Source organism: Mastacembelus armatus, unplaced genomic scaffold (genome assembly GCF_900324485.2).
Source record: "Mastacembelus armatus unplaced genomic scaffold, fMasArm1.2, whole genome shotgun sequence".
In the NCBI taxonomy this organism is placed as follows: domain Eukaryota; kingdom Metazoa; phylum Chordata; class Actinopteri; order Synbranchiformes; family Mastacembelidae; genus Mastacembelus; species Mastacembelus armatus.
This window is the reverse complement of record NW_022872940.1, coordinates 1,839,885-1,864,898: the sequence shown is the minus strand read 5'-3', so window position 1 is coordinate 1,864,898 and position 25,014 is coordinate 1,839,885. Positions and strand designations below refer to the sequence as shown.

General features: G+C 38.8%; 1 protein-coding gene across 3 annotated transcripts in view; it reads right to left on the bottom strand.

Annotated features, from left to right (window-relative positions):
* rreb1a (ras responsive element binding protein 1a) overlaps positions 1-25,014 on the bottom strand; it is a 72,066-nt gene that overhangs the window by 27,475 nt on the left and 19,577 nt on the right. Inside the window, exons 2-7 of one of the 3 annotated variants that reach the window (XM_026329489.1) lie at positions 15,962-16,067; positions 3,862-3,969; positions 3,521-3,770; positions 2,506-2,575; positions 923-1,012; positions 505-668 (exon numbers count right to left, since the gene is read on the bottom strand). In XM_026329489.1, coding sequence (XP_026185274.1) covers positions 505-668; positions 923-1,012; positions 2,506-2,575; positions 3,521-3,770; positions 3,862-3,964 — 677 coding nt within the window. In that variant the 5' untranslated portion in view covers positions 3,965-3,969; positions 15,962-16,067. Of the gene's footprint in view, positions 1-504; positions 669-922; positions 1,013-2,505; positions 2,576-3,520; positions 3,771-3,861; positions 3,970-4,841; positions 4,937-15,961; positions 16,068-25,014 lie in introns of those variants that run through there. The other 2 variants (XM_026329488.1, XM_026329486.1) reach the window with 2 other exon arrangements.

Sequence of the window (25,014 nt, the reverse complement as noted above, 5' to 3'; positions counted from 1 at the left end):
ATCAAAGCATCGCCACTTTTTTAGAAGCAAAATAAGTATGTGCAGAAAAACAGGTGCATTTAAAACATACTTATTTTTGGAATATGAGTGAGTGAATATGTCTGCTGGTGAAATGTGAAGTTAACAACAACCAGCAGGTCAACTGCAAGTGAGATATTATTTAATACGTAGGTTCAAAACCCAAAAACACTCACACAGGGACGGTTGAATCTCATGGTGGAGGCTGTACTTTACTGATAAATGACTGGGCGTTGTTCAGTGTGTGTGTGTGTGTGTGTGTGATGGGGGTGGATGGTTTAAAGTCATTGTCCCACTTCCTGTGTAACCCCCTAACCACACACACATGCACACACTCACATAATGACTTAGGACCAGTTTGGGTTTTGTGCTCCCATCATGGTTGACTTGGGACAGAGTTAAACGTCCATTTCCTCTCCCTGAAGTTATATGGTGTATGTGTGTGTGCGTGTGTGTGTGTGTGTGTGTACCTATGTGTGTGAGTACCTGTGCATGTTTCCATTGGTAGTGAAGGTCTGTCCACAGATGGAACATTTGTAGGGTCTCTCTCCGCTGTGGACCAACATGTGTCTATCCAGTGATGAGGCTGAGCTCAGGCACTTCCCACAGATACTACACGAGTGATCCGTCGCTCCAGTGTCTGCATTGTGCTGCAGAGAGAAAGATACACATCAACTTATAGCAAGAGCAGGAGTAGTAAGCTAAAAGTAGTCCTGACCTGATTTACTTAATAATTGTAATTTCATTTCTACATCCCATCAGTCATTTTTAGTGCTGTTTATGCAGGATTTAATGTGGTAAATGATATTCTGTTCTGCTCCTTGAATGTGTCTTTCCCAAGAAAAGCAGCAACACTGCTGACATAGCGGTGGATGCAGTAGTAGCAGCATGGTAATTTTTTTACCTGTCTGATGTGCATGGTGAGCTGATGTTGTGTCTGACAGCTCTTGTCACACAGTGGACAGATACAAGCTGAGCTGTCATCTTTGGTGTCCTGGGGAAAAACACATATGTTAACTTTATTATAAAAATGACCTTTTAAGTGTTTATCATCAATTATAATGGGAAAAGGAAAGCCAACGCTGCACATCTTAGCATAATCAGTAATCATAACAGTTTTCATAGTGTCACACACTTTCTTAATCTAAGTAACATAGTGCCTTTAAGTCTGGTGAGTTTCCATGTTTCCTATTTTCAACAAATCGCATAAAAAATTAAAACTAAAAAGCATCGCATTGTGCATCTAAAACTTGATCTACCTTATTCGTTTGTGCCACAGAGCACCATCTTTGCCCAAAAATCATTAAAAACAGTGAACCAACATGTTGCACTGGATAACATATTCCTTCACTGCCACAAACATGCACAAATGTTTTTGAGCATTAAGCTGCTGCTGAAAATAGTCCCCCACAGATGACCTACTCTTTAAAAAAAGGCAACTATACATTTGGCATGTGTTTTAAAGGTAGTAGGAAGCATTCACCTTAGAGCTGAAAGCCATAAACAGAGCTGAAAAGACGCACAAACACATCGTTGGTCTTCTCATGAGCTTTGACTTGACTAAAAACAAAGAATTTCACCAGATTTATTCTTTAAGGAGAGACATAATAGATGGATGACTGACTGTCATGTTTAAGTGTTTGTTGTGGCCTCAGTTTGACTTGATGACCTGAAGTCAGCTGAACTCTGACGCATCGTGCCGAGCTGCAAAACCATCTGAGTCACTGCAGACCTGAGAGAATTCACCCTGCTCCTGCCCACTGATAACATACACATCCTCCGTGCAAACAGCCAGGGAAACAGCACTTCCCTTTTCCTGTTTCAGCCACAGGATGTGATGATGTGGCAAGGAATGCCGCAGTGCATGACGGGAGAGGAGAGATGAGAAAAATACTATAATGATGAGGCAAAAGTATGAAGAGTGTGAGAAGAAGTGAGACGAGAGGAGATGAGGAGAGGATGTAGGCAGAAACTAGAGGAGAAGAGAGAGATGAGAAAACAAGTAAAGGCAACTAAAGAAGAAGGTAAGCAAGGAGAGGAGACAAGGAGAGGAAACTAGAAGGAGCTCAAGGAGAATAGAGAAAAAGAAGAGAGACACACACACACAAATACTTGTGTGTGGCCTAATATGTGTATTGTGCAGAAGTATTTGTGTGTGTGTCCTGTTCATGTGCTGCAGTCACATATTAGGTGAAAACATTATGATTTTAAACCTGTGGGCCTTTATATTCATCAATTTATTCACTTGATAAAACATCTCCATTTGCTCGCCACACAGGAAGTGACGCATCTCCTGTGTCGGGTTTCCTTAGAATAAAAAGATGTGCGGTATAGGGTAAAGATGGCCATACAGATGAGGACAAGAGCGCCACCTATAGCTCATCTTCCCTAACAGAACACCTAGGACAGAGGCTTAACCCACTGTGTTTGACTGGCAGGTGATGTATGAAACGTGGAGCGGGATTAGTGTGTGTTTGTGTTGTGTACCTGGTTGCGTCGTGCGTTGCGGCTGGGTGGGGCTCTCATGGCTGCTGTGAGCGACTTGCTGGGGGAGGGGCTTCAAGCAGAAAAGAAGAGTCATCCAAAATCAGTTTATGCATACATCATGCAAGCACACACATGTTTTCAGAGCATACTGCTTGTTTAATATGATGTGTTTCCTTCTGAAAGCTGAGCCTGGGGTGGAAGTCAATATTCAGTTAAAGGTATCAAGGAGAAAGAAAAAAGGCACTTATGTGAATAGTTTTAATAATTATTGTTTTATTAATAGTCGTTTTCATTTTTTGGCCAGCTATTGACTCTGGCTTTGTATGTAGTGTGCCAACATGAAATTGGGCACAAAAGGTAATTTACCATTTTTTAATTAGCATAAATAATGTTCATGAGGTAATTTGGTATGATCACGTGAGAGAATCTCTTATTTTAATCTTCAATGAATATACAAAATATTAATTCAAGTGTTTATTTATATGGAAAAGTGCACAATATTCAGCAATGATGTCAGGCTGTGCCAGGGTTAATTCAACAGCTAACCTTAAAATGATAATAAATACTATATAAAATTTAATGCCAGAGCAAAAAGTATTTATTTTAGAAGACAATTTACTAGTTTTCCTTGACACAAGTTGGACTGGACTGGTGTGCAAACGTTCAGGTTTTTACACTCTGCTGCCAAGGAGAAACCTTATTGACACAAGAAAAAGTTTCATTACCCTGACTGCTAATATTTTCAGTTTAGCTTTTTAAAAAATATCACAACTTGTGAATAAAATGTTTTTTGGTTGACAATTTTCAGTTGTCTGAATGTCTTTGAATGCACCAATATTTGTTGATCAAAGCAATAAAGGTGACTGAACAGTGACAGTGTTGGATTGTTATGTCTGTAAAACCAACAACTGCCTCAAAACACAGACACATCTGAAAACATTTTTTTAATTTTCTATTTAGTAAGTTCAGGGCAATTTGTGAGATGAGTTTGCATCGTCATGAAACACGTATTCACCTCGGTGAGGGGCCAGCAGAGGAGTTAGCTGAGGTGACACCACTCCCTCTTTGTCCATCTCCACCACCATTAATGGTCCCTGCTGCTGACATCACTGCTGACATCATGGCATTAATGGAGGACAGGTCTCCTCCACCTTCAGCTCCAGTTATTCCTCCTCCGTCTTCGCCTCCTTCACCTCCTCCTCGGTCTCCGTTCTGTAGCTTCTCTCCTCCACTCGCTGCCGCCTCTGTCATACCATTAATCCCTCCTGCAGGCGCAAGTATTAATGACATTATTTTACTTAAGGGTAGTTTTTGGTGCTAAAATATGTCCAATTTGGTATAGGATCTTGTACAAACCTTTGGGTTTATTGTGCATTTTCTTCTCTCTCACCTCTGGTTCCTCATTCATCTCAGTATTGGCTTCTTCTACTTCTCTCAGCTCCTCTGCGGAGTTTTCCATGACCGCTAAAATATGATGTAAATTACACAAATTCAAGATATGTATGCATAACTAAATAGAAAGCAAACTATTTTGCCCCATTTGTTAGAGTTAAGAATTAATGTCACACCAGACTCCATTGATATATCTGTCAATTTAATGTTTTTGTCTTAGTAAACATGAAGAGCTTATAGAGTAGAAGGTGAAACATTTTATCAATCACCAGTGACTACAAATGATTCACTGAGCAGGACTTTCAGTGAGTTAGATCATAAGTTTAATTTTACCACAATGTATAGTACATGTGCCTGTAAAGAGATAAAAGAAACAAAAAAGGTAAACGCAAACAAGTGGACTTCAAGTGGACTTATGTTCTGTTCTGTACAAGAACAATAGATCCGGAAAGGTTGTACCTTATTTCGTCCTAGCTTTTTGTTTGTCACCTAAGAACACATAAAAGGAGCAGATTTTTCAGTGGGGGCTAGTGTGTGAAGGTTAAAGGTTAACCTAAATTAGAATTGCACAGGAGCTCTGAATCCTGGCTGGTGTTAATTTCTCACCGTGCATTTAACTACAGTGTGTTTAACTTGCTGTGTTTGTACAGCAAAAAAATTCTTTATAATTTATTTATTTACTATTATTTTAAAGACTTTAACTCTAGTGAAATGCATTTATTTGTTTTTAAGTTTGCATAGCCAGACTATCAATGACAGAGGTAATAAATAAATAAATGGATAGCCAACTGAAAAAATGTGTGTATTTAAAATACACAAAATTCAAAGACAGACTGGAAGAACTTTGTTGTCAAAATTTCACCTCATCCCTTTATGAAACCTTAAAATCAGACTATTTCTGCATTTCCTACACTTCATAATAGTATTGTTACATAATAGCATACTTAGCTGCATCCTTTGTTCTGTTTTAGTTTCTGACAGTAGAAACAGAGAAGATGATGTGAAGTGATACAGCAAAGGATGGTCAGCCGTGACCTCTGATCTTTAAGTGTAGTTTTGGGTCAACATCAACTGGACAAGAGGGGACAAACAGTCATCACACCTGTCTCTAACATGGCTGAGAGTCACAGAGGCAAACAGAACAGACTGGAGGTAGAAAAACACATGTGTTTTTCTTCTGACATAACCACTGAGGAGATGCATAAGATTTTCAGTTTTTTGGGGGGAAAAGTCAAAACTTTAAGGTGATTTGGAAGAGAGAAAGGGAGAACATGAGGAATGAGGAGAAAGGGGGCTCTTCTCAGAGCAGAAGAAGAGCGTTAATTACTGTTTCCTGTTTGGCAGCCCCCACAGGAAGACGGTCTCCAGAACCGGCCACTTCCTTCTCCAGCTCAGCTAAGAAAGAGGCTGTATATTTGAGAGTGTATGTGTGTGTGTGTGTGTGTGTGTGTGTGTGTGTGTGTGTGTGTGTGTGTGTGTGTGTGTGTGTGTGTGTGTGTGTGTGTGTGTGTGTATGTGTGTGTGTGAGAAAGAGAGAGAGAGAGGGTGGGAAAGCGTGTTTGACATTCCTTTTTCAAAGAAAAACTAAAAGATGGATGAGAAAAAGGGAATGGGTATACAGAGAGATAAAGAGATCTAGATAAGAATATAACGAGAAGTTGCAGCAGATGGAGAACTTGAGTTTTTAAAACAGACACACGCACACAGATATCAGATCAGTTTCAAACCAATTTCTAGAAACAACATTATAAAAACAAAGGCGCTAACTATGTCATCTAATATTGGTCAACACTAATATGTAATTGTAAGTAAAATGATAAAGATGTCAAAATTCTCAAATGATAAATGTCAAAACAAAAGCAGCTCTAAAAAAAAAAGCTAATCATAATTGGCAAAATTCTGGTGCAGAAATATTTACAAAGTAAAACATTTCAGATTCTTCATTTTGACTTCTTTGGACCCATTTAGTCACACCCAGCACTAAAACGAAGACTATAGACATTTCAACCATCGTAAAACGTCCATGCTGATTTAGCTATTTAGAGCATTGATTTAGATGTTCTCGCAACCTGTTTGTGCAGCAGGAATCATTAAAGCTTTATCTAAATTTATCTTTGAATGTGGTAATTTGCTGTACTTGTAAAACAAGGTCAAAACAAGTTGGAGAGAAAAAAAAGGAGCAGGGATGAAAGTGAAAAGGAAAAAGGATGAGGAGAGGAGGAGTGGAGTTCTGCGTGCGAGTGACTGGTGACAACTGGCCGAATGTGTGCTACATATGTTGTGTTTCCACTGACCTCTGCTTGTATCATTACATTACATGACAAAGTGCAACATGGCCATGGCAGGTGCATCCACACACACACACACACACACACACACACACACACACTCCAGCACATACAGATTTGAAGCTTAACCCCAGATTAGTTTTTTTCCCCCCTTTTCTTACATTAGCATCATCCATCTTCAGCACACGCATGCACATATGCACACACATACACACATCTGAGACGCTGTGATTGGCTGATGGGAATGCTCAGGCAGCACTTTTTACAGCAGGTCGAAACAAACGGCAACAGATGGCTGCAAGAGGAGAGAGGAGAAGGAGGAGGGAGGAAGGAAAGATGGAGAGGTGGGAATGACAGGGAGAAAAGCAGCGGAAATTACGAAGAGAGGTTAGAGGTAGGAAGAAAAGGTGGACACAAGAAGGAAGGAAAGAATAGGAAATAAAGTAGATAAATGAAGCACGCAGCAAGTTTTGGTTTTGAAGAAAGGAAGGAAGGAAAGACATTAAAAGGAGAACGACAGAGGGTAAAGGGAGAGAACAAGAATGAAGAAAGAAAGGAGGTAAAAATGACAAGAAAAACAAAGGAAAGGAGGAACAAATGATCAAAAGTGTGGGAAAAAAAGAAAAAAGACTGAAACTCAAATCTCTGCAGCACCACCAGCTTATATTATGTGTTTTCTTTTTTTATAGTGCTTTAAACTGTTGGAGGAAGTTCCTCCATCAGGAACTGGGGCAATCATAGCCAACAACATTTTACAGGTCCTACTTCAGGGTACAAACTGTCCCAGCACAATAGGGATCATGAGTGTATGTTGATTAGTTGAACACTGAGCCAATGCAGATGGGTCTAAGCAAACAAAAATAGGGAGATAGTGAACGAAAAAAACATGATGTCTTCAAATAGCGTTTTGAATTCGACCAATGGTCCAAAACCCACAGATGTGACCCAACTTTGGAAAAAGTGGCTAATCCTCACACTCACATTAGCAGGATCCATCAAATTTCGTAAAAAATTAAGCTTGCTATTTTTGCTTAAAAATGCAGAAAAATTATAACATGAGATCAAGATCATTGCCAATTACTGAACTGTCTCACATTCCCTTAAAACTACACATCAACCTCATAGTGCAAAAGACTAAAAGTCAAAGGAACTGTGGACTAATGTATGATATTTCTAATTAAGCTTTTCCAACAGTAACCAAACCAAAAATTGCATTTAAAAATGTTTATAAAAATATAAACCATTTCCCCTATTCTTGGATCAATCATTATAAATCCCTCAGATCTGATCAAACCCGGTGTGAGCATGATGGTACACAGCAATGGAGAGTTTAAATTTCAGTGTTGAATTTAACACCCAAAGAGTAATTTTAATTTTCACATTTAGAGTAAAATGTTACTCAATGTTGGAGTTAATTGACAGAGTTAATTATGTCAGTGTTAATCCAACTGTAATTACACTCCACCCACGCATTTTAGTTTTCGTTTGGGTACATTACAGCTATTACCCATGTGTAGATCTGCAGATTGAACAGTAAGTGGAAAAAAATTATTACATATTTATTTTCAATGCTTATTTATGTACGATTGAACAAACAGAATATTTTTTCAAAGCCTTTGATGCAAGGGCTTAACGATGGTGCAATTTTGATTGAAAGTGATCAGCTATGTTAGCTACTGCAGACGTCTACAGCTTTATATGGGCAAATTTAAATATCTTTACCGTTTAATTCAGACAGTTTTTGTGGTGTGTTGGTGAAAAGTACCGTTTAGAGCCATTTGCTAATGGACATTTTATATACGTGAGTAATTTTGCTAATGCACTGAAAACGTGATTCACACGTTACTTATGTCTGTTGTTAAAAAAAATACATATTTTGTACATTATAATTGTATTATAGAAAGGGAAACATTTAGTGCAATTTGTTAGGTTGTTTAATTCTGTATTGTGTATTGTCCCGGGGGCAGCTGTGGCTTAGGAGGTAGAGCAGATCAACCGTGAACCAGAAAGTTGGCGGTTTGATCCTTGGCTTCCCTGCTCCACATGCTGCAGTGTCCTTGGGCAAGACACTAAATTTCAAGCTGCCCCCGGTGGTGTATGAGTGTGTGAGCAATTGCGTGAATGAATGGGTGAATGGACAAAGCGTAAAAAGCAGTTTGAGAACACTGGAGTGTAGAAAAGCGCCATACAAGTATAAGACCATTCACCATTTAAACTATTTCTACCTAAATAGTCAAACCTAACTCTGGACAGTGTTGTTTTTCTGAATCCCTTTGTGTTATTTTAACTCTTTTATGAGTTAAAAAGAAACTCTGACAAAGTGTTAAATATTTAACTATTCTTAAAGTGTTAATTTAATTCAAGAGTGTGGAGCTATATAAACTCTGAAAAAGTGTTAAATCAACTCTGAGAGTTAATTTAACACTGGACTTTTTGCTGTGTGTGTGTGTGTATATTTCTGTCCCCATTGCACACACATGACTGCGTGGATGAATACACTGTGTATGTGATAGTTGGTGTCACTACATCTGTTCCCAGCCATCAGTCACACCAGCTTTGATACCCCTGCACGACTCTCTCTCTCTCTCTCTCTCTCACACACACACACACACACACACACACACACACACACACACACACACACACACACACACACACACACACTCCAGACATTTCTGCACATCCATGCAGAAGCAAAAAAAAGGGCACCATGTGGGAGCCAGGGAGTAAATGAATGTATCTGTGTGCAAGTGTGATGGAAAAGTTGTGCACAAGTGCTGCAAACAAAGAACGCTGTTTCATTTATCCATCCCTGGCTCTCCTCTCCTCTCTTTCTGCAAATTCATCACTCCATTCATCCCTTTGACTTCCTCTCATCCTGTCTCCCTCCTTTACTTTCATCCTGTCGCACACATTTCCTGCTCTTTTCTTTTTAACTTGTCTTGTTCATGAAGGCTGTTTGTCACTCTAGAATGACACTAGTGAACAAAGAAAGAACCGGTGCAATGCAGAGAGCATCACAGGCACAAATTCAATATTATTATATGTAATAGTTGGAAAAGGTCAAAAAACTGCAGAGCAAGAAAAGAAAGTGCTGCAGAGTACCACGATTACAGCAGTGAAACATCAAAAATAAATCTTCTTACTGTTGTTGCTATCGTGGTTAAAAAAGGAAATGAAGCTTGTATAGTATGGAACAAAGATGGTTGGTTTAACATTTGTTCATTTTTATTATATGCTCTATATATTTAGTTTGAAAGAGAAGAAATAATATATTTTTATTATTTATATTTCTATTATTTTTTAACATTATTTATATTCTTTTGTCTAAGAAAAGTCAAAAGTAGCATTTAAGGTTGCATCAAAGAATTATTTTCATTTATTATGTTAATATTAATGTTGTTATTCAATATGTAAAGTGGCAGGAAACACTGAAGGACATTTTTCATCAAAACTTCATCAAAAATTGCTTATATTGTCAAACCAAAAGCAAAATACATGATCATTTCACTGCCAAAAGGTGAAACGAGATAATATTCTTTTCTCTACATAACTGAGCAGGTTAATTTTCACTTGACTGCTCATTTCAGATCTACTGTAAGTAACTAATTCTGCATTATTATTATATCAAAATTACTGTCATTAACTAAATCCATTTGGTCAATAACAAAACATTATTTCGTAATGATTTCAGCAACAAATTATTCAGAAAAAAACAGCTGAATTAGTTCAGTTTTCCATTTTATTTTCTTCGTTTTAAGTCACACTATGGTCAGTGAGTTCAGAACATAAACCTCCTACTGTGTGCAGCACCTGTGTGAAGATGTTACCCAGTGACCGCCATTGCAGAGGAGCAGAAGGCATGGAGATGTGGGGGGTGGAGGGATGAAGAGGAGATTGATGGATGTGTGGGATGGAGGGATGAAGAGGAGATTGATGGATGTGTGGGATGGAGGGATGAAGAGGAGATTGATGGATGTGTGGGATGGAGGGAATGCATAAGGAGGAGGAGCTTAGGTTTCCTATCACCTCAAACCCCATCCCTGCCTTCTATCACCTAACATGACAGCCGAGACAAAGTCTGGTCAGTGGACTCAGTAGGATTACTGAACAAAATCTTTGAATCATAAGAGGCCTTTTTTCTTAGTACTTTAAAAGTTTAATGGTATTTCATGCAATATTTATTTAGGTTTAAAGCACTCCCAGTTTTAGTACTCTCACATATTAGTGAATGTATAAAGGCAAAGGCAAATTTATTTGTATAGCACCTTTCATACACTACGCAATTCAAATTGCAACGTATAAGCATAAGTTGGACATGGAAAGGTCTAACAGTGGATCATTTGTTTTCCATTACCTAAACCAGGGTAGCTGCTAGCCAATGGATGTACATGTTGTCATGTCTGAGCCAAAATTTAAATGCTTATTGTGTTTTTAAAAATGCATCTTCATGCCTTTGCTTCTCTTATTGTTACTGTTGTACCAAAAATAAACATGACTATGAACTGTTATAGCTCTAGTTGTTAGCTAAGGAACGTTAGCAGCCTGACAGGCAGTCAGCATCATTTACAGCCCCACAAGGCAGAGAGCCAGAAGCAAACTGACAAAACTGACACCTGCAGTAGAAAGCAAACAGCCCCAAAGGTCTCTCAACTCTCTACTCTTTCTGCTTTTACCTCTTCCTCTTTCTTTAAAACCTCCTCTGTTTTAGTGCTGCTCAATTATGGAAAAAATCATAATCACAATTATTTTGGTCATTACTGAAATCACGATTATGTTACACGATTTCTCAATGACTTTGGAAATATGTTTATTGAACAAAACAATGACTTCTCCTTAAAACATGTTATAAATAACATTGCTATTTATACATGCTCTTTATATTCTTCAGCATTGCAGTGAAGTGTGTCTTTAATAGATGAGTGTGTAGTGAGGGGCGTTGTGGGGGTTGTTTGTTGTTCTTTCCATTTCTTTTTTATTAGTTGGTCATATGTCGGTCTCTGTGTAAATTTAAGATGGTTAAAAAGATTTGTGGTGTTACCAAGCAGTGGCAACACCAGCGCATAGCAAATCTTGCAGATAATATGTTTTTGATCCACGTGCGTTTCTTCGAATCCAAACTCTTCCCAAACAACAGAATTGCTTCTACTTCTTTCTTTTCACAGTGAACAGTGACTTCATTCATACTGTTCTCCATCCCTCTGTTTAATAACTCCCCCCTTTGCAGCAGATGACTCCACCATCCTCCACCACAGTCTCTTCTGTAGTGTTGACCATGAAGGTTTGTATATAGTGTATATTTACAATCGTGGTCTAATGGATAGCGAGTCGGATTTGAAAATTGCAGGTTCGAGTCTCAGGTTCGGTGGGACGCAGTGAATAGCCAGCGCCCTGCCCACCTTCAATACCACGATTGAGGTCAGACCCTTGAGCAAGGCAACGGGCAAAGCAGCACTGGCTGCCCACTGCTCCGGTGTGTGTTCACAGCGTTTGTGTTCACTGCTGTGTGTGTGTGCACTTTGGGTGGTAATGGAATTTCCCCATTGTGGGGCTAATAAGGGTAATAACTTAACTCTTATGCAAATGTTGTATATTCTGCTTTATTATGCCATTCTATTTTCATTTTTATTATTTAATATTTTTCAAGAGTGTCTTTGTGTAACTGAGCTACTGTGACCAAGGAATTTCCCTTGTGGATCAATAAATTTTGTCTAATCTTTTGATGACTTCTGTGGCTGCTCTCTTCACTCACGCTGATTTTTAAATGCCACCATACACATACACACATACGCGACTTGTTTCGCCGACGGAGAAAGCAGGCCAAAACAGCTTGAAAAACGGAATAATCGTTTTTTTTCTCGATTACATAGTTTTTGTGATCGTCGAGACCCGAAATCAAAATCAAAATTCAATTAATTGCAGTCCTACTCTGTTTATATTTATACTATGCTCTGTTTTTGCAAGGTGGGATATTTGTATCTTTGTGTCCTCCTGGGTGTCAGCTAACAAGCTGTCTTCAGCAGTAGAGATGTCAGAGGGATGGAAGGATGGAGGGCAGGCAGATAGAGGAGTGGGGCTAAGGACAATGTTGGCTATTTATTAACTCCTAACTGCCACTCTCTTCACCTACCCATCTCTCTGTCTCCATCACATTGAAAATGGCTTCAACCACACACAGACGCAAAGTACAACACCCCAAATACACATTCCTTCTAACACACACATCCAGGCTGCATAATTCAGTGCTGAATGTGCATCATAGCATCAATCTATAATTACCACCAGGAACTAAGCTTTTTTGGTTAAAGTTACATTTAGTTTGGTTTAGGAGGCATTTCAATCTGTTTCACCTCAAACCTAATGTAGTAGCAAAAATTAAAACATTGATACTGACATCTGAGGCCAATTGAGCTTGCTAACTACTGATAATAAGGTCATGTTTATTTTTAGAGCTGTCTAACTTAAACCAGCTACTGAGTAATGATGGTAGTATCACTATTTAGCAAATAGGATGAATTTTACTTAAATCGCCATGTTAGTGGTCTTTAAAACAATGAAGTAAAGTACAGCTACATGAAGATAATGTCATTTCTACCAGGTGAGCAGTATATGATAAGATGCTACTAGCATCTGAAGCTAATTAAAATAAACCATCTTTGCTTCACTGACAAAGCGTACTGATGATGGCAGCTGAAGCTAATTAAGTGAGCTAGATCAGCTTTTCAGCAGCAGCAGTTTCATCCAAATATATCTCATTCCTTAAATGGCAGCTCTAAGTCCAACTCTGTAAATATTGAGAATAAGTATGAAATGATATGCAGAATATCTTAGCAAAAACAGTGCTTAATGGTTTCACTGTATCTGCAAATCTGAAAAAAGTTATTTAAGTGTACAGCCAATATTATGTGGACAGTTTATTACAAAGCAGAGTGGTTTCAACAGTTGGCGCACTGAGCCCAAACATTAGTAAAGGCAGCTTCATAACAAATCAAGGAAATAAAAAAATGACAAGAAAATTATCTGCATTTGACAAATTTTACTTCCCTGCTCCTGCACCCAGTAATAACCTCTGCTTAGCAGTGTGGCTGTGCACCACCATACAACTGCTGGGATGTATTTAGACTCATGAAATGTTTTCTAAAATTATGTCTTTATTCTGGTCTTCCCTTGAAAAGAGTGATATATTTCCACAAAGAAATTATTCTAAAATCACTAAAAGACGTTCACCCCGCGATTGCGAAAGGTGATGCTGGTATTTCAGCTAATCAATCCAGTTAACAAACTAGATGCAGAAACTGAAACTCTCTCTCTCTCTCAATCTCTTTCTGTTTGTGCCTCTCTCTGTCAACCACAACAGGAAGCTCACACTCATGAGAGTCACAAGAGAGTGCTTTGCTGCTTCCCCATGTGCGAGTGCATTCGGATAGAGAGAGATTGATCGGCATTCTCGCTCTCTTTCTCATTGACTTCCACTCTGCTTCCCCCTTCCTACTCCACCATCTAACACTCAGTTGCCATTACCCATCCTCCACTCCTTCCTCCACTCCCTTGCAGCAGTACTTTGCCCTAACTTGTTAACACGCACTTATGACACTGCACACAGAACATCCCAAGGCAGATACAAAGCTATTTTTCTTTACACTGCATGGCCAAGAAAATGTGGACACTTGTTCTATAACATTTCTGTCTTTTCTATCTTTTACATACTGTGAAATAAACTTTATTCATATGTGGTTCAAACATTTTCTGCAACAAGATGGCAACTCAGTGAACTGTGCTCATCCTCTCTCCTCCCTCTCATCTTTCTCCTCCTCTCCTCTTTCTCTCTTGCATCATCCTGTCTTTCAGGTTCCTCCCTTCTCTCTGCCTGGTTACAGACCGGCTGGTGTGTGTGTCTGCGGTGCAGTCGCCACACACAAAAACACAGCGTTGAGTTTAGACCTGCCGTGATAAAGTGTTGAGATAGCATCGACGGAGTGTCAGCTCTACTGTACCACATACCAGAGGGGGGAGCCGGAGGGGGGAGGGGAGCGTCTCAGCCAACCACTGAACAGACTGACTGTGGAAAATGTCTGCCAACCCTCAGCCAATCAGGATGCAGATTCCTCCATTCTCAAACACACACACACATTCATTCTCTGTGTGCGCCTCCCCCCCTTTCTATACTTAGTTTGAACTTTGCATCCATATTGATGAATGTCTATAAAATGAAAAGTGCAGGGTGAAAAAATTACTACTACTTATTTATGTAATTACTTATGTAATTTGCTTTAGGCACAAAACATCCCTAGCACAAAAATATTTAAATAACTTTTGTTACTATAACTCTACTGTACCTTTTTATTTATTTATATATAAATATTAATTTCTCTTTTTCAATGTTAAAATAAATGAGACTACTATAACTGTTTTATGTATATGTGTATACATGTATGCCCAACATACAATGATTAATCATTTGATTTTTTTTATGTATAACCTGGTGTTCAAGGAAGATAGAACTTATTTTTTCAGTTTCATAGTAGAATACATCATTATATTAAAAATACTACTGCCTATAAAATACACAGCACATACATGCTAAAATTTCATTAAAACATATTTCTGTTTCTAAATTCCATGGTAAAAGATTACGTTCAGGCTATTATAATGAAAAGATATAAAATGTGACACAATATTCTGATTTGATTGAGAAGTGATTTCAATGTGGCCTGACAGTAAAAGAGGTCCCACTGTACTATGGTTCAGCCCTGCAGCTACAAATGCAAACTGCTTTAAAACAGTGGCTTTCAAAAGGTGAGAAATACGAAACCTGTGCATAAACATCAAGCTGACTACACGACAAGCACAAAAAAATCTTTGAGAAACGACCATACACAACCACAAAGTAACCCTGTGACATTCTCAGTCCAGTCAGATGAAACTGAGGTTGTTTTACATTGCCAATCAAAACTTAAACTTTCTGTTTAAGACATAGGTAAAGCTGACGTGATCACATGACAAAGAGGTGAAGCGAGAAGTGAAAGGTGATACGTTGTTTTGCAGGTGTGTTTGTGTTTTTGATTTCTGATCACAAGAGTCTTTTGTAAAATGGATGGAAGTTGGCGCAGATGCAAAATTTGGAGAAATGAAAACGAGAGGGAGTACAAAAAAAGTGCATATGGGTCAAAGGGCGGCGATGAAGGGATAATGGTCATGCTGCCGAAGAGATGGAAAAGAATACGGAGGAACATGGTGTGGCAAGATGCATCAGATGCAAAGGACAGACAGGAAATGAGGATAGGAGACAAGCAAATAAGAAGAAGGGAAAAAGGAAACAAGAAGAAGGAGGCAAGAAAGAAAGAGAGAAGAGGAGGAAAAGAGATGAAAGAAAACAAGTAAAGGAAAGGAGGAAACGATGAGAAGAAGGAAGGAAGGAGGAGAGGATGAGAAACAAGGGGAGGAAACAAAAAAAAAAAAAAAAAAAAGGTAAAACAAGGAAATGAAACAAGAAAAAAAAGAGCCATGAAGCCATGAGAGAGAAAAGGGAGGAAACAAGGAAATAATGAGAGAAAATAAGAGAAAGAAAGAAAGAAAGAAAGGAAGCAAGGTGACAAGAGAAGGAACAGAAGAGGAAAAAAAGCTGTAAACATAAATAAATAAATAAATAAAAAAGAAGAAGGTTAATAAAGATGTGCGGCAGGCAGAGCGATGAATGTATGTTTGTTGTGTTCAACAGCCGGTGGTTTGGAAGAATGAATAAATGAATGAAAGGAGGGATGAAGGAGCATATTTACCCGTCCTTTTCGTAAAACAACGTTCGCTCGTTCGTTCGCTCAATTCTCGGGGCGGGGCGGGAGGGGGCGGGGTTTGTTGTGTATGTGTCTGCAACCACTGCTCACACTGCAGAGGGAGAGCACAGAGACACAGTCAGTAACACACACACATACACACACACACTTAACATACATTTATCCATAAACAACCACACAAAAGTTATACACAAACAATAAACACATGTAAACATATAAGAAATACATGCAGGAAAGTAGAAGCATGCTAATCTTGTGTCTGTGATGGAGATATCACAAAATCTTAAAGACATTTGTAACTACACTATTAACCACACACACGTTTCAAACAAAATACCTCTATCAAAACATCTCCTGCTAGTAAAGAACAACCACTTGCAAAACAGTTTTAGTTGAGTAGTAAGATCTTTCTTCATGTTGGGATCAGCATTTGATCAACAACAAAATTATACTACTGTACAGAGTACTTCTGACTGTGACAGCAGAAGTACTCTAATAAAATACTATTTTATTATAAGTAAAACTGCATTAAAAAAAAAAAAACAAAGAAAAAAAAGTAATATCTTAATTTAAAATGGGAAGAAACACTGCAAGAAAAATAAGGTTTATTCAAGTGGATTAAATTTTAAAAGTCTGTGAAAATCTTTGTCATTGAGCTGCAACTTTTTACCCAGAATAAGCATAAAGTCTCCAAAATGGGAATACACAAGTAAATAAGCAGAAGCTCTATAGACTGAAATGCAGAACTTTGTGAGATAAGTACATTTGACACTAAAACATCCTCAGTTCTGATAGTACACAAAGCCAAATCCCTGGCTAAAAGTACAGAGGTCAGTGTTTGTGTGTCCTAATGTTCCTGCAGTGATACAATCATGACTGGCAGATAACAGTCAGTGCACAGAAACACAAACTGAACTAAGGTGACGCCATACAGGTCCGGAGAGATTCAGTGTATTGTGAGTAACAAGGAGATACCTGGAATGTGCACTGTGTCAGGCAGTGGCAGATAACAAGGAAATACTTGGAGGGAAAAGAAAATACTTGGCATGTACATAAACCAAATTAACACATGTGGTATCTTACACTTAAGTCAAGCTTTTGTCAAGACAAGTCTGTTGTATCTGTGAGATGGTTCTGGGGTGAAACTAGTAAAACAGCTCTTGGTATTACAAAATATGGCTCCTAGCATCAACATAAGAGTAAAAATTAAAAAAAAAAAACAGGATATATAAAATGTATTAAAAATTTCCAGGTGGGAGTAGAGCAGGCATTATCCAATCACATGATGCTATTTTTTTTAACAAGATGTGGCAAATACATGACAAACACATACATTAGATAAGAAATTTGGTCTAAAAAGCACAAGGCCACTGGAGAAGACTGAAATCATTACCAGAAAATAATAAAACTGATGGCCAAAGTAGCTAAGTTACGCTCCATTAAACTGAACACTACATGTGTAAAACAGGGAAAAATGTCATATCTGTTCTGTTAAAAATCAATACACCATAAATAACACTAATTTATATATTTATATATTTATTTTTGGCTAATTTATAAGTTTTGAGTAATAGTTCAGGTATTTATATTTATTTATTTAGTACGTATAATGAACCATGTTGTCAGAAATGTTTGCCTAGTTTGTGCATATTCAAAGTGAGGCACTCTTGACTAGTTAATGCTAAAAAAGAAGAATAAATAAAAGATGATGTGCAGTGGAAGCAGAGGCTTAAAGAAGCTAAAGATGGCAAGGAGCTCCTGATGTAGCTAGGATGAACACAACACAGGCAGGGAGGGGTGGGGGCTGAGCATCAGTGCTGCACAAAGACGATAATCTGCAACTGTTAGGACAAACTGGGGTAAAGGATAGGTGAGGTATAGACAGCAAGAAAATAAAATCAGTGGGAAAAAATCAGATGTGATAAACCTCATGGATGAATAAGGGAATGCAACAGGCTGTAAACAGGCTTGTGGGTGCACAGTAGGAGTGTTCACAGATGAATAGATAAAGGGATGGTGATGGATGAGGAGGAAAAAGGGGGAAGGAGAGAAAGATTAAGAGCTTAAAGGGTTGTAAGACTAATTAGGAGGCAAGAGAAGATGGACATGGAGGAGAGGAATGATGAGAAAGAGGAGACAAAATGTCTACAACTATCACCAATGCACTAAATTACATACGCTTTTACACTACAAAACCACAAATTTAACTTCATTCCTCATTTTAAGGACTTATAGATGATTTAAAATCACTTTAAAAACAATTAGATTGACCTGGCCCATCCTGAGCTTAAAAAACAGGTTTTGTCACCGATGCTGACATGCTGTTGTCAGTGGTAATGGGCTGCTGGAGATAAAGGAGGTGTAAACTGATACAGGGAGGTGCCACGGATCCCACCTAAACCAGGGTTTATCACCATGTTCTCCCTCCACCACACAAAGCCACTGCTAAGCCAACAGCTAAGGAACTAGCCGCCCAGCTAACTCACTTTAGCATTGTTCTGTTAAAGACATACTGCATTGTTAGTAGCCTTGAAGCAATAAAGAATGTTTTTTTGTCAAAACAAAAAAAAGGCAAATTAAAAATAAATTACACCTGGCAATAACTGGATCTTGCAGGATAATAGTTAGCTTTAGCATCTCGGTGCTTTTTGATCCTTTTCTGGACAAACTGCTAAGACATCTGTTTCCATGATAAAACCTAGACTAATGTGAGTTACAAATGATTTTAACAGTTACATCATACAAACGCATTTTCATAATAGACAGTCTGTGAACTTGAACACTTCCATCAACATTCTGCTTTTTACTGACACTGCCAACAGATTTCAACAAGTCAGGACTTGATTATTGTTTACTTCCAAAGAAACAGCAGGTTGAACTGACAGTTATCCAGTTGTAGAATAATTCAATTCAATTTTATTTGTATAGCGCCAAATCACAATACACAATACTGAAGGCACTTTACAAAAAACAACAAAACCCAACAAATCCCTTATCAGCAAGAACTTGGCAAAACCCATAATAACATTTAGATATTCATACTGTTAGATAAGGCAAATTGCAAGTTAAAAAAGTGAAACCTGCTCACTCCCGCTTTAGAGCATTTCAAACAATCAAACAGAAAATAAAGGTTTGTGATTATATATCTATTTAATAAACACTTTTGTTTAGCAGAGACCAATTCTGTTTTCTTTAAGTAATGCGCTGTGTTGAGACACCTTTTTTTCTACATATACGCTATGAAACATTAACCAGCTGAGATGTCAGTGTACGCCAGTGAAGTTTCTGTTACAGTGTAACTGGGTTTACTGGGAAGGAACAGGAGGAGTGACGATGCAAAATATGAGCGCAGTTTATGGATGAAAAGATGCTTCCAACTGTGAAAGGAGGCCAGCAGCGATCAGCGGGCCTGTAACACACTCTGATGGTAAAAATAACTTGCTGAGCAGGATGAGGAATGTGTGTTGAAGAATGCTGCTCTGCTTTTGGTTGACAGGCATGGACAAGTGCAGAAAGCCTAGAGGAGAAGAGGGTACGAGCAAAGAAGAGGGATGGACAAGAGATGAAAAAAAAAAAGCTGAGAGGGAGAAAGAGTGAGGAGGAGAGGAAAATAGATTCAGCCATGAGTAAGAAATGAGGAGAGACAAAGAAAGAAGGAGTGAAGAAATGATAAATGCCAAAAAGTCTTTGAAAGAAGGTGAAGAGGAGGAGACAAGGCTGTAGGAGAAAAAGCTTTAGGGAAGGAGCCTGGCCAACTCTGGACTGGTATATCATCTGATTTAATAAACAGTTGATGCAAAAGGTCAGAAAAAAAATCCAAAATGACCACAAAGAGGCAAAACATCTACACAACTTGTGCCACTTTTAGTAATTTTCACAACTGTCCTTTGACAGCCAATAACCGTAACTAACGAACCTGTCAAGAAAAAACATTCAAGACATTTGCCATTTTTTTCTACTTTTCACACACACACACCTATGGGGTGCTTCAAGGAAACAGGGCGTATCATTATGGGCCGATGCAGTGTTTCACAATTCAGTTATACAGCATAGACAGCGCAGGTTGAGCTAGGTTCAAGTGAATAGTGGAGTAGAGAGAGAGAGAGCAAGACATGATCCACTGGGTGTGGAGGGAGTGTTTGCTGCTGAACAAAAAAAAAAAAAAAAGGAAGTGAGAGAAGGAGGAGGACCACATAAGAAAGAAGTGAACGTCTTGACAGAGAAAATCCAGTCTGACCAGACGAGCTGCTTCACTGTTTATCCTGCATTAATCTCTGCCCTGATTGGCCAGGTGCCTGCCTCTCTCCATGTAACCTCACAGCTGATTGGCTGCTGGGACCATGGCCTTGGCAAACTGCCTGACTCCTGCCTCAAGGACATCAGCACCTCCTCCCCCACCTCCCTCCTCTCTTTCTCCTAGTTTCTCCCTCTTCCTTTATTGCTCACTCTATTTCTCCAGAGCATGAGCATCCTTATCTAATGTTCAGACCACATGCAGATGAGTCAGTACATGCAGGTATTGGTTAACTTTCTGTTCATGCCTGATCATGTGTTGTGTGACATTTACAAAAGTTTTACAGATCTTTGTATAAATAGTTAAGCTGAACTGAAAACAAACAAAGCCTCTGAAGAGTTTTTGTAAAGTGCCTTGAGATGATATGTATTGTGCAAATTATTTATACAAATAAAATTGAATTGAATTGAAGCTAATGGAGTCTCTTCAAGATGCCTTGACATGCTTTAGTAGACATGCTTTATCACTCTTGTGATGCCTTTAAACGTATGGTGGTGGCTTTATTATGGTTAAAAATAAGCCCCTGGATGGCCTTGAAAAAACTGAATTTTAAATGCATCTCAAAGTTTCCCAATACTCAGAAGATGAAACCATGAAATGTCGATTTTTCCAAACCTGTTTTATTTTCTGTCAGTTGACTAACCGTTTCAGCTCTACCACAACTACTTTTTGCTATGAATGCAAACCAGTTTTCAGTATATGTGGATGTTGCTGACATAAGGGTTGACTTAAAATGCAGCATAGTAACTTTCTACACTAAGACCGCATTAATTACACTGTTTTGTAAAATCAGATGCTGCATTTAACATTGGTATTTCTCAAAAAGAAACTGAGCTACTCTGGCTCTCCCTGTCATGACACAGCAGTATTAGTTCCTTTATTTGACCATGGACTGATTCCTCATATTAATATGGGAAAGATGAAAAAATGAAAAGCCTGCAAAAATTCACATCAGCTGACATTTTATGAGCACAGCCACTAATTTACTGTCTTCCTCTTCTCTTTAACTCGACTGGTGTCTGGTTTTAGTCACTCTATTTCTCCATTCTCCTGTTCTGCCAGCTTTTTTCTGTAATTAAAGCCACAATGCTAAGGGGGGGCAATAAGTCAGTGTGTGTGTGTGTGTGTGTGTGTGTGTGTTGGGGGAGGGGGGTCACTGTCAACGTGCTGAGCAGCTGTCTCACTCACACACACAAACAGGTGTCACAGACAGCCAACGACCTCTGCTCTCGCCTCTGTGAGATCCTATTCATTCACACCACGCTAACAGATGCTAACCTGGCCATGCTACACTAAGACGATACAGCCACTTGTGTTTCCTCTCCCTGTGTTTCTGACTCACTAAAAGCTTTATTCACCAGATGCTAACCTGGAACATCAAGTTTCTTTTTCGTTCAGCCAAACACTTGTGCTACCGCCATTTTTAACCAGATTGTATGTCTTCGGTGAAGCAGCAATGAGCAGATGTTAACCTGGGTGCAGCTAGTGACTTGTACATATTCATATTAACTTGTGCAGACTGAGTTATTATTAATCATTAGCCTATGGAAATTTATCCAAAAATACTGCTGCGCTTACATTAACATCCTAATACATCTGGTTTAAAACTACCAAAAATAAATGACAAAGAAGGAAAAGCTTTCATTTGAGAGGCTGAAATCTTAAGCTATGAATAAAATAGTTTTAGAAGTTTTATTTTTTCTGCCACACTACAGGTTTTAATTTGCCTTTCTGCACAGCCAGAACCATACTGTTGACACAATCTCACAAGTGGGACATGCAATTTAAATGTATATATCTGTGAGACTTGTCTTTATCTTGATGCCACAGAGAAAAAGGTGTGACACTGAAGTGTATAATGGGATATAAAGTCAGTTTAAAACATCATCAGAGACCGGAAACAGCTCAGCTTGTCAGAGTCAGGTCTCTTTCTGTCCTTTGTCTCGCTTCTTCCTCCTTCTCTTAGTTTCATTTTCATCATTTTAAAAAAGTGGTGACTTATTTTCCATTATGATTAGAAATGTCTCAACTGCTCTGCACAAAAACTTTGCTGCTCAGCTTTGTTAAGCATCCGTTAGAGTACACAAAATTAGCTTGGACTCTTTCTTCAGTGGCTGATGGAGACCAGTTCAGTTATCCATCCCTCACTGCGGGAGTCAAACTCTCCTCCTCCAGCAGTTGTCTCTCTGCTCAACAAGCGACACATTCATCCTCTGTACAGCTCACATACTCCATAAATCCACACACACACACACACACACACACACACACACACACACACACACACACAGCAGCTGGCTTACACACTGCCTGCATATCTGCTAACACAATTGGGAGTGTGTGCATGTGTGTAAATGTGTGTGCGGGGGTAACAAAGTCCACATATTTGAAGGCTGACAGATACTGGTGTGTGTTGAAGAAAGAAGTGGGAGGGAAAGGCAAGTCCACACACACGCATGCACACGCACGCACACACACACACGCACGAGCACACACACACACAGCTGGCCACATCCCTAACAGGGTGTCCCCTGCTTCAACAGACTGCTGTTATCCCCCTCTCTTCAGTCGCTCTGTGTCAAGAGTGTGTTTTCTGCAGAGATGCTTCACTTCAACACCAACTGACTACAACTGCCGAGTGTGTGTGTGTGTGTGTGTGTGTGTGTAGGTTCTGACAGCCTACATACACATGCTTACTCACTTGGAGTCTGATTCCTGGTTGGTAGAATATGTGGTTTCATTAAGTGCAGATGTAATGAATGTCTTATCAGACCTTTTGTGTCTTCTGATGATGGTTAATTATCAAAGAAAACACGCAACAATATCAGCTTCTCATGTCTGACTGGCACTAACCAACTATATGTGGTGTAGCTAATTACTGTTCGTTGTGTAACAGCTCCACTGAAGCTTGAGAAAATAAGTCACCACTTTTTTGAGCCTGCTGGTTAATGTGAAAAAACATATGTAACATCTCTCTATAGCTGCCAGTAAACTGTGTTTTTGTAGGTATATCCTGGACAGATCGCTACACAGAGACAAACACATTAACACCTACAGGCTGTTTAGAGTCACCAACCTAACCTGCATGTGTATGGACTGTGGGAGGAAACCCTCTCATGCACAGAAACCAACCAGGTTCAAATCCAGAACCAAATAAATACATTAAATACATGAGAGTCTGAGTTCAACCGTTTGTGCATTAAATATTAGGCTCAATAGAATTGCAGCAATGACAAAAAAAATTGTGCTGAATTTTTCTGTTTGCAGCTCCTTACATTTGAATATTTATTCCTAATATTTATTTTCTTTGTCATACTCGATAGTACATGAGATGATTTGGTTTTAAACTACTGGTTTGGTGAAACAGCCTATTTGAAGCAATCGACAGGGCTCTGACACATTGTAATGGACATTTTCAATTATGCGCTTGTAAAGAGAAACTCATTTGAGTGGCAGCAAAAAGAGGAGTTACCGATAAAAACCTCGAGAGAAAAAAACAAACTCTTTCTCCTGGTGCTGGAGTAACAACAACAATAGAAACAGGGTGTGACTGCTTCTGTCCCTCCTCTTCTTTTCCCTCCATCTCTGCATGCAAAGTAAACCCTTACAGCTTTTTCATCACTTGAAATACAGGATGATTCTGTGAGTTTTTGTGTTGTACAAGTCCCGAGCTCCAACTGGCTTCGGCATGTACAGGCATGCTGCAAGGCTTCAAGGCACACACACGTCGGTCTTCCTATAATTGTGAGCACTTTCACAAACATAATGCATTCCCTAGACCCTAACCCTAATCTTAGCCATCACAACTACATGCCAAACTCCAACCGTCAACTAAACCTGACTCTCACCTGGACCCTAAAACCAAGTACTAACCAACAAACCACATGTTAAATTTGCTTTCACATTGCCTAAATGCCCTCAGGAGGATGGTATCAAAGTCAAATTTTTCCACACAACTATACAAAAACATGTACAGATGTATACACACACACACACACACACACATTTGTGAGGACACTCAGACATAATGCATTCCCTAACCATCACAACTAAATGCCTAGCCCTAATCTAAACCTAATTCTAACCCTATGCCAAAAACAAAGCCTTAACCCCCAAACAGGAGTCTGAAATAAGTGAGGACCAGAAAAAATGTCCTCACTTTTACAGAAACATGTGCAAAATGGTACTCTCAAAGATAGAAGTACAAGTACATACACGTACACACACGTACACACACACACACACACACACACACACTACACTTGGTCTACACCCAATGTCTTTCCCTCAAAGTGACTCAGATGTGATGTTGCCACCAAAGTGTGAACAAACCAAACCAGATGTTTTCAAATCAGATCTGGGCTACTTGCATATGTGGTCCTAGATCTATTTCATATCTGATCTGTGAATCTGCAAGCGCTATCAGAACAGTTACCATCATTCAGTGTTGAACCCTCAGAGACCAGGACACTTCAAATTTTTTGGACATTATGCAGAAGCTTTTGATTGGGGTAAGAACCATATAAGAACCAAACAACTTTGGAGGAAGTTTTGAGATTTCACCATCTCACAAATGACGTTACTAAAACTTTTGTATGCATGTTATTCAACTGAACATGATGCCTCAACTGGGTCCACATTTTAGTCATACCCATTTTATTTCTAAACAAAAAAAAAGTCTAACAAGACAGTTTTTTGTTTTTATATTAATAAAAAATAAAAGAAATGACAAAAAACAGAAAGA